At 38.6% G+C, this 10902-nt stretch overlaps 1 protein-coding gene across 4 annotated transcripts in view; it reads left to right on the top strand.

Moving 5' to 3' along the window:
* Positions 1–10902, top strand: part of LOC111566441 (rho-associated protein kinase 2-like) — a 39370-nt gene continuing 28468 nt past the window's right edge. For 2 of the 4 annotated variants that reach the window (XM_023267028.3, XM_035946710.2), the window contains exons 1-5: positions 2–465; positions 6966–7047; positions 7676–7776; positions 8420–8557; positions 10509–10769. In XM_023267028.3, coding sequence (XP_023122796.2) covers positions 370–465; positions 6966–7047; positions 7676–7776; positions 8420–8557; positions 10509–10769 — 678 coding nt within the window. In that variant the 5' untranslated portion in view covers positions 2–369. Of the gene's footprint in view, positions 466–6965; positions 7048–7675; positions 7777–8419; positions 8558–10508; positions 10770–10902 lie in introns of all 4 variants that reach the window. The other 2 variants (XM_023267027.3, XM_023267029.3) reach the window with 2 other exon arrangements.

Below are 10902 nucleotides of genomic sequence, written 5' to 3'. Positions count from 1 at the left end.
GCTCTACAGGTTGGACACGTTGTGGTCGGATCAGATTTAGTTTTACCTGCCTGACTGGGAGCAGACGGATCTCACCTGGGGGACAGCAAGTGCGCTTCTATCGGCCGAGAAACCACCGCTCCGGGTCCGCTTTGATCCTGTGAGACATTAATGACAACGTCCAGGGTCTGAGGCTCACTTTGGATAAATAATTAACCTGACAACTCACGCCACAGTTTACAGAGGAGCTGACATGAGGAGCTGAGCCGAGCGGCGGACTGCGGCTCCACAGAAACACACTGAGAGAGAGAGAGGAAACAAAAACAGGCCCGCAGGTGTGTTTCTGTGTGTTTTTCATGTCATTTGAAGAGGACCCACTGGGCTGTGATCATGCTGGGAGCGGAGAGCAGAGTGGAGATCCGGCTGAAGAAGCTGGAGAGCCTGATGAGGAATCCACAGTCAGCGCTGAACCTGGAAACTCTGCTGGTGAGTCTGAGTTTGAACCCCCTCAGGGTCTGATCAGGTACAAGGAGCTGCACGCATATTTGTGAGTAATTATCCAGTCGTGATCACGCATCACCTGAAAAGACACGTCTCAGATTACAGCTGGAGAGAACACATGGAGAGGAAAACACTTTATTGATCTAAAGAGAAAATATTGTCATGAGTGACTTTCAATCACAGATGTAGCAGAGGGAAGCCCCACCTTAACTCAGTGCTCAGTTTTCTGTATGTAATATAAACGTATTTACACTTAAAATAGAATAATATGATGGGAAATGCACTATAGTGATAGTAAAATGTGATCAATTTTAATAAAAGTTGCCTTAATATTTGCGTAAGTCAGGTTAAGCTCCATAATCAATAAAAGTCTTAGCCTTAATATGTATTATAATCAGGTAAAATTGTATTTTATGTAAGTTTTGTAGGGTTTTAATCCTCAATATGTCATTATTCAGCTAAATTCACATCATAAATAACAATGTAGTGTCTTAACCTGAATATTTACACCCCTTAAGTTAATTCACTGAGCTTATTTCTCTATTATAAAGTACTTTGGGTCAACATGCTGCTTTAAATGTGCCATATAAATAACTCTGACATGACTTCACTTGACTGAACTCACTAAAACAATCACTTCCCTTTACATTTATACTAGCCAGGTGGTAACCGTGTATTCATTCCCCTTCCCTCCACTCCATCACTGTCTGTCTGTGATTACCTGTTGAATCGGCCTCTAATCGATGTGCCCTCCCTCTGACCTGCTCTCAGAATGTATCCAGCCAAACACTGACACCGTTAGGCCCGTCAGCTCCGTCCACTGACAACAAATGAGTAACCGCTTTGACAGGATCTCCCATCAGGCCGAAGCCTAAAACGCCTCTTTCTTTGTAGTTTGGATCGCCGTGCTTATGATAAAATCCATTTTAAGGAATGGTTAATGTGATTTCTCAGAGCTGACTTTGGGAAAATCACTAGATTGGATTAACATGTGCTTAAATATGCGTTACTAGTCGTGCTTTGTGCTCAGTAAAACGTACCAAAATGTCTTTCAAGAAGTCTATTTACAGTTGAAGTTATTCAGTTTTTCCATAAGGATTTGATATTAGCAGAACTCTATTGTTTTCAGCTTGTTTTGGGGATGGTTGGAGGAAAGAAAAACCCAAACTATGATGCTTTTGGATCATTTTTGAGCTCAAAAAGTCAACCTGATGAACGCACAAGCCAGATAAAGTAGATTTGAAGCTGCCGACTCAGTTCTATCTGCAGTGTTTCATGCAGGAGGGAGCCATGTTATTCTCACTTCTGATGAGTCACAAGTAAAATCCAGCAACTTCAACTAATGTCACACAATGACATAATCAGACAGCAGTGATACGAGTTTTATTTTAGCCCGTGTCAACCATCCACCGATCAGGTTTTTTTATCGCCACAGCTGGTTTTTTAGCAGCTCTGCAGTGGATCTAACAATGGCTTTCATGCTGCCTGATGCTGGGAGCTGCAGACAGGAAACTGAAGTCACATCCTGGAATTGAGCTGGAGATAACCGACCATGGCCTCACGTCACCGTTTCCTGTTTGTCCACAACCATTTTTGTTGTGTGTGCACAAAAGAATTGTTGTTTTAGAATTCTTTAGAACAAATCGGAGGGGGGAAGTCTGTTATTTAATATTACTTATGGACTCAGTTGTGTGTAGTTATAATTCTAATTCCTGTAGTTCCACCGAGGAAGTAAATCATGAAGAATTACCTTACTTTTACATATTTTTCATGGTGCTATAATGATTATCTGAGCTATTGTTGATCAGTCATATAATTATGTAGCTTTTTGCTCAATCCAGCTTCTAAAATGTAATATTTGCTGGTGGGACAAATGAAGCGATTGAGTGACTTGACATGAGAATCTGTCCTAATTTTTTTACATCCTATACGTAGAAACAATCCATCATAAAGTATTAAATGCATCGATTAGAGTCATTTCTTTCAACTCCAGCAGCATACAGAATCAAAATAATGTTCACAATTATGAAACCTAATGAAATCTACAAGGAAATGCAGCTATTATTAACAACAAAGTGCTAATAGTAGAAAACAGATGCAGAATTATTGTGTCTTTGGTGAACATACTGAAAAGGAAAAAAAATGCTGATTAATTTATGGTATAATCACATAACTCTGACAGTAGAAGTCCATGTAAACACAGATAGATGATTATCCCCCCATCAGTTTAATGATTACTCATAACAGATACACTGCATGTGCCTGTTGGTACTAGCTGAGTATATGAAAGTGAAAATTTAGAACTTGTAGCTACTTTCTTTTTCTTTTTTTTTAGAACTACAGGATTAATAGATTTAACTTGCATGCAGTCAGAGATGAGGGAAAAGTCTCTTCCTTAGAATTGTACAGGTCAGATACTGTATAAGGAAATAAGTAACTTCCTCCTCCTTGGCAGCGTCGGCCCACAGTGCAGTCAGTGGGAGGTGGTGCTACAGCCAGCAAGGATACAATCAAGCCAAAAACACACGATCATGTTCAGATTTGCTCCAGTCAAAATTAGACAAGTTAGATCCATTTCTCTTCCACTTTCACTGCAGAGAGACTCAGTCTGAAGGCAAAAGATTTCAATCTTAAACTCTCTGAACCCAAACACTTTGCTGACAGGTTTGAAAGTGTTGTGTTTGAAAAACTGCCAAATTTGCACCATTTATCACAATCTGAAATCTGAAAACAGAGATTTTCACCTTTCTGATGGTCCCTAAACTAAATATGAGTGAGTTCAGTCAAGAAACTTCACTGAATCTAAGCTTAAAATTGGGATAATTTGTCAGAAACGCTTTATCCTACGTCTTGTTTAAGCATTTATCAAAAATAAAGAGTTTACTCCAGTGAGATTCTATAAAAAACAAAAAATTCTGACTTCCTCAACACAACTGAGATGATATTAGTGAATCAGCTGTGATCTACAGCCAGGTGACAAAAATTTAGGAATTTTTGGGTGAACTGAAATAAACTCTTACACTGCACAGATAGGAGGCAAGCACAGGAACAAATTACAAACATAAATAGCAAAAAAAAAAAAAGTTTTTAGTTTTTTCTAGTCCTGTGGGCATTTTTTAAAAAGTTTTTGTTAAATAAATAATGAAAGATAACTTTTGTTTTTGCTTTTTATGATATATGTATTTTAGCTTTTTTTATGAAATACACAAAGCATTTTAAGTTCTCTTTATTTCATGTTTGTGATGTTTATATTGCAGTGAAAAATGAGCCTGGAGAGAGTTAAAACATTACGAAGCTGTTTAACATTTAGAGAGTTAAATCCTTCACACCACAAAGTAACAGACAGTCCAGAATAAAACAGCTGTGACATTCATAAGATACCTGAAGAAAACTTACAAAGTCTCTTGATGCAGTCCTCATAGTTAGATCTTAATAGTGGTAAATAGGAAGAGAAAGAATAAAGGTCTCTTTCTTGGGGGGTGTATTGCACTTTTTGAAATGTGAGCCGCTAAATTACAAAGGAGAATTTGGAGGAATAGCACTTCCTTTAGCTGCTTAGGTAGGAAGGTCCATTGTTAACGCATCAAGGATGCTTAAATGTATTTTTACAAATGTTTGCTGTAATGAGCTTATTCAAAAATTGTTTTGATTGTGTTCTTTTTATTAAGTTGAGATAATCATGACAGATATTTCTTTTTTGGCAATTTATCAAATTTTACATGGAAAACAACAAATTGTATCTGTGTCCGAGAAATCACTTTCAACTAAGTTACCCATTACAAAAACACCTCTCAAGGAAGTGTGTTAATTCCAGATCACATGACCTGCTCCACATGATGTCATTTCCTCCTGAAGAAAAGTCTGGCAAGACTCCAAGGCTTTCTGAGTTATTTAATATAAAGTAGTGTGTGAGTCAAGTGTGGATTTATGGCATGTCAACAGGTTTACTACAATATCTTTATAAATAACTTTCAATTTCAGTTTTACTCAACTGTATATTTAATATTTTAGAAGAATCTTTCTGTAAAAATGCCATGTGGTGTTTGGTTATAGGCAGCCATGTTGATTTTAGACCTGAAAACAGCTAATATGTCAACAGTGTAACAAAAAGTCCCGCAATTATATATTGACCCACATGTAATCAACTCAAACAATCTTCTATTTCAGTTTTCCTTGTTATAAATGGATGGATTAACAGGTATATAAGAAAACTGGTTTCAGATTCAAGGATGCAGCAGACTTAACAAATGTATTATTTAGTCACACATTCCCACAGACCATAGACACTCCAGATGTCTCATTAGAAACACCTAAACTTACACTGAATTTACATACAGTGTGATTCAAATATTACAAAGTTCACCATCACTCACGCTGCTGCAAACCTCTCTACTCACACACACACACACACACACACACACACACACACACACACACACACACACACACACACACACATATATGCTGTGTAAAATGATCACAGATCCTCCGGCTCTCCGCCTGAATCCAGATCCATAAGCTGTTTGTCCCACAATAGCTTCTGAGCCTTTCGGTCTATTTCCACCCGTCTGCGGTGGGGGAGATCTCTCTCCTCACCGCTGCTATTTAAAGATGCAGAATTGTTCCACATGCCCCCCGTCCACCCACTCACATGTCCGCGAACAAACACACCAACAGCTTTAACTCCTGATAAACACACACACACACACTGCGTTGGTTGACTCCACTTGAACCCTGTTTTTGGGGAACAGAGGGTCATACTACACCCTCACCCCCTCCTCACCCTTCAGCCTCATGCATTTGGATCACAGAGACATTTGGGTTCCACATGAAACCCAACGCCGCTGGTATAATCGTGGATGACACCGCCGAGGCCCCAGCTCTCAGCCCCATGCTGCCGCTGTGCTGAGCTATAGGACGATCTGTTTGTTGGTCCGGCTGGTGGTCTGTGTGTTTAGGCAGGCGGTTGCAACAACATCATGTGACCCGTTTTTTGTTGCTACATGTCTTGTTATGTCTATGTATCCAACCGCCATTGTCCTTTTGTATTTGTTTTGCTTTGCTGCACATTAGCGGTCGGGTTTTCTCTCCCACTTGTGTCGCTCAGTTTACAAAAACGCAACTGTTTACTTCCGTCTTTCGTGACTTCCTTCATTCATTCAGTTTTGTTGGCCTTTATGAGTCAGCAGGAGGTCAGGGTTGTCCAATTTTGGAGATTTGTCCTGACAGATTAATCGGAAGAAGTAAATGAATTCAACATTTAAACATGACTGTTTTTATGTTTCTCAATTTGTCAGTAAGAAAATCCACTTTCTTACTGTACAAGTTAGTTTTAGGAGGCATGATTTGTACTGACTAATGCTTGTTAACTATCTGAACCCCAACCGGTTTCTCTGCATTTTGCCCGTCATATTTTTACTCAGTTGGCCTCATTTTTCTTAGCAGCATTAATTTCTTTCACCTCTGTGGAAACAGCACAATCATGACTAAAAGTACAGAGAACTTAGATACTAACTAAATTATTTTCTGCAGTAGGGTCAATATTTAACTGAGGGACTTTTGAAGTCCATGGGATATATCTTGCATACATTTTTATTATGGAAACAAACACTTATTAATAAAAAATGACTGGACATCATTAAAATGTCAACTAAATAACCGTCCAACCGTCTTTGTCTAAAAATGGTTATAGGTGGCCATGTTGATTTTAGGCCTGAAAACAGCAAAAACGTCAACTATGATACTTGTCAACTGTGTTACAAAAAGTCCCATAATTATACACTGACCCAGTATAACAATGTTATAGTGCCTGAAATCATAAAAAGCCGAAAAGCAAACTTTGCATTTCTTGGATTATGTGTTTTACAATTTCAAAATCTTATCGTGCATTGACAAAACCAGGAATCAACATGTGTAACATTTTTCCAAGTTTCAACAGGTGTTGCCAATACTATGAAAAAATGTCCCTCAACATGCTATAATTATGTTACTACTTACAATTTATATTTGTTTTCATACATCTCCTATCTGCTTTGTAAAAACACAGCCTGCAATTCAATCGAAAAGTCATTGAATTTTTGCCACATAACTGTTGATCACAACTGAGTCACTAATGGATTCATAGCTGTGTTGAGGAACGTAGATTTTTTTTGTTGTTTTTATCAAATCTAGTTACTAGAAACGGTTTTCAGCTAATTTTTAAATAAAACATTTAGAGTAAAGCAATTCTGATGAAATACCAGGGTTTTAAGATTCTAACACGTTACAGATGGATAGTTCAAGGATAGTTGGAAAGCTGAAAATCCAATTATTCTTTCTGAGTTGTTTATCAAACACACCAGTGGGTGTTAGTGTTCAGAGGGTTAAGACACTGGATATAAACCTGGAAGTTAAATGCTTTTTAATCATCTCTCAGTGTTTATTTGTCTCTGTTTATTTTCCTCTACACAAAGGCTGATTTGTTTTTTTAATTTTCTGTCTTTCAGGATTCCATAAACGCATTGGCTCATGACTTGAACTATCCTGCCCTGCGGAAAAACAAGAACATAGACGCATTTCTGAGCAGATGTAAGAGCTCCAGTGTATTTGGTGTTTGTGTGTATATAGACTAGGACAAAATGATCATGCTTAGCTTTTAATACCGACATATAAAAATATGTTTTTATGTCTTGGTGATAAAATGCATGACTTTCCAGCAACGGATTTAACCCCTCTTCTGCGGGTTTTATATGAGACAATACACTGCATGCACTACTTGTTTGTGTAGAAGGTCACAAAAGAAACATGAATAAACATGTCTGGAGTGTGATTACTGGAGGGCTTTCAGTATTCAAATTAACTGCTGTTTGGCCATGACAGATTTTACAGCCAAAACATTACTAACTGTTAGAGATGTGTCACTTTTGTGCAGCCTAAGTTTGTTTCCTCATAATTTCTTCCTGCTGTGTCCTTGTTTAGGACAATAAACCCATAAACACACCCGCATAATAGGGTGAAATATTGCTATTATGGCTAAATTCTGCATGTGTCTCAAAAAAGTCACCCGATTTCTAATCTGTCTTCTGGAAAACAACCTCGTCCACATTAGTAAATACAATTTGACCGGTAGAACTTTAAACCCTGGCATTTGAACCCACATTGCTGCAGCTTGACCTTTGCGTTGTCATGGTAACTGTTTGTGTCCCCGCCCCCGCAGATGAGAAGGCGGTGAGTCAGCTGCGAGAGCTGCAGGTGAAGCTGGAAGATTTTGACAAAGTGAAGCTGATCGGGAGAGGAGCCTATGGAGAAGTGCAGCTGGTGAGGCGTTTCTCTCCCATAAATAAGTGCAATTTTTCATTTTAATGTGGCAGTTTGCAGAAGTGCAGTGATTATAAATGGAAAAAACTCAGTAGTTTGCAACGAAATACCAGAAATCTATGAACCACTAGAGGGAGTAACAAGCTACAAAAACACAAAATATGCAACCTCTCCAACTTGTTTTAGTATTCCAGATGTAACAGCAACTTTTTTTCTTTAACATCCTGACCAATCTAATTGATTCTACGTTTAAGGAAGCAGTAATTCTTAACTCTCCTTAAGTCCCAGTCTTTTCCAGATGTCTGCCTCCTCTCGTGCTGGTAGAATCTGGTGTCTGCTGAGTGTCTTGTGGTAGAGACGAGTCTGGACAGGCTCAGTGTGTGGGAGACGAGTGTGAAGTCTGGTGTGGGGGTGTGGAGGAGGGGGACTTTGTGTGTTTGTGCCTGAAATCTTGTGTAAGCATGTCTTTTTATGGGTGTGTGCTACAATTACGGCTTGCCGCCTCCGTCTGTGCTCCTCCACGTCTCCCGTGTTATCTCGGTCGCTGTGACATTGTGACAGTCTTGTTCTGATCGTCCTTGTAGAATTATCGCTGTTTACATTCTGACGCCTCCTCCTTTGCCGTCTCCCACTCCTGACGCAGGTCCGTCACAAGGCCTCCAAGAAGGTTTACGCCATGAAGCAGCTCAGCAAGTTCGAGATGATCAAGCGGTCGGACTCGGCCTTCTTCTGGGAGGAGAGGCACATCATGGCCTTTTCCAACAGCCCCTGGGTCGTCCAGGTGTGAATATGTATTTAAATTTCACCCAAACATTCACAGGGTGTAGTAAATAAAAAAGCATAAACACAAGAGGCATATATGTGGGTCGAGGCTCAGCTGGTCTCCACCACAGACTGACTAAGTTGTTGCTAAATGTTTGGCCACTTTGGACACACATATTGCGTTATGCAGACTTTCACGTATCTAGTGTGTGTGTCATCTTCTTGTGCAGTGACTTGGTGGTTAGAAGTTTTGACTTGCAGTTAGAAGACCCCCAGTTCTGTCCCCTAATGCTGATTTGTGCATATTCAATATGTACCTCGGAACCTTTTGCAAGCACTGGTTTCTCGTAGGACCGGTCGGAGTGGGACCTAATTATTATTATATATCTGTTATTATTTTTATATATCTGTTCTATGTGTAATAGATAAATTAACAATCTCCACTCATTTTAGCATCAACTGAAAAGCAAAAACACACAAAAAATGGTTTTATTTAATTGTAAATAAATTCAGGCGTCAAGGGGTTAATTCCACAAATCATCACACAAGGCTTTTCTGGAAATTAAACAGTGGGACATTTTATAGATAAAATTGCCAAATGTTAATTAGTAATGGCAGCTATTGAAAAACTCCAACAGTGAGACATTTAAAAACAAATACAACGGCATAAACATGAATTCATTTAATTTGTGGATCACTGTTAATGCTTCAGATTAGAAGAAACTTGTCACTGTGTGCATTAACTTTTGTGCCATAACAATGTAGTGGATTTAACCAAGCAGTGAAAACATAAAACACTGCATATGGAGATATATAAAGGTATGTTAAAAAAAAAAAAAAAATGTTGGATAAGATCGACTGCTGCTATTTTCAATACAGTATTTTTAATTTCAGAACCAGTAGGTATGTAATATTGTGATAAAATAATTTAAGTCACACTTGGGCTGGAAATACAACATTTAACATACATTACAGTAAGTGCATCATATGTTAGGACAACTCGGTATTTAGCTCTCTGAACCTCATTTTTGGCATTTTACTTACTGTGAGCTCATTTATCAATATAAAGTCCTGCACCTCTGTGGAAACAGCTTGACCATTTAGGACTAGAAGTCTAGAGAACTCAAAAATGTTATAGTGCCATTAATCATAAAAAAACAACAAAAAATAAAGTTGAATTTCTTAGATTATTTATTTTACAAAAAACTTGATGGAATCAATATGTTCAACATTTTTCCAAGTGTCCACAGGTGTTACCAATACTGGAAGAAAACTGTGACTACAAGCTAACGATATTTTACCATTTAGATTTTTTTCTGTTTCCACACTTGTCTCTTGTCTGTGCTGAGTAAACTCACTCACGGCTTCATAGGTGCACCACGGAAAGAATAATTATTGTTTGCTTTACAAAATCTGTTTATTATAAATGGTTTATGATTTGTAAATATTTAAATTAAAAATACAGAATAATGTGATTTGGTTAAAATGAGACGAGATACAACTTTATTAATCCCAGTAAGTTTTCTGGATGGATCAGCATGTCACACATGAGTAATTCAAGGACCTCTGGAAAGCTGAAAATTCGACTCCTGTTTTCACAGTTCCTGGCTCCTGATAAATAGTTTAATTTTGGCATGTATTTTCTGAAACCCATCAGCAGGTTTTGGGTTGCAGAGGGTTACTGTTATGCCACACAATAATACATACTATATACTTTGCAAATTTCGATGATTGTTTCTTCCTGACTCTACTACTCAGATAATACTTTGGCCTCATAATACTGGCATCAAGTTGGAGATAATAATTTATGACTGATGAGTTTTACTATCTGCTGTTTTATAAAGAACAGAAACCATTCAATCATAAAAGACATACACACACTTTGTATTTATATCTTTGTCAGAGTAATGACTTGACATCCTGAGTAAGTCTTGAAATGCCACTAAGAGAGTCCGTCCACTGTCTCCTAGCTCTGCTGTGCTTTCCAAGACGACCGCCACCTCTACATGGTGATGGAGTTCATGCCTGGAGGAGACCTGGTCACGCTCACTATGAACTATGACATCCCTGAGAAGTGGGCTCGTTTCTACACGGCTGAGGTGGTTCTGGCTCTGAACGCCATCCACTCCATGGGCTTCATCCACCGAGACGTAAAACCTGACAACATGCTGCTGGACCAACACGGTCACCTCAAACTGGCCGACTTCGGAACCTGCATGAAGATGGACTCGGTAGGTCAAATTTAATAACAATTTTACAGCTTCCATTTTTAAGAATCAGTTCAAATGACAGTGCATAGGCGTTTCTGTCCCAGCTGTCTTTTTGCAGGGCCTTAGTGCACCACCAGGTGTTCAGACAGTGAAG

This window comes from Amphiprion ocellaris, chromosome 12 (assembly GCF_022539595.1).
Source record: "Amphiprion ocellaris isolate individual 3 ecotype Okinawa chromosome 12, ASM2253959v1, whole genome shotgun sequence".
NCBI classification, from domain to species: domain Eukaryota; kingdom Metazoa; phylum Chordata; class Actinopteri; family Pomacentridae; genus Amphiprion; species Amphiprion ocellaris.
This window is presented reverse-complemented; position numbering and strand designations above follow the sequence as displayed.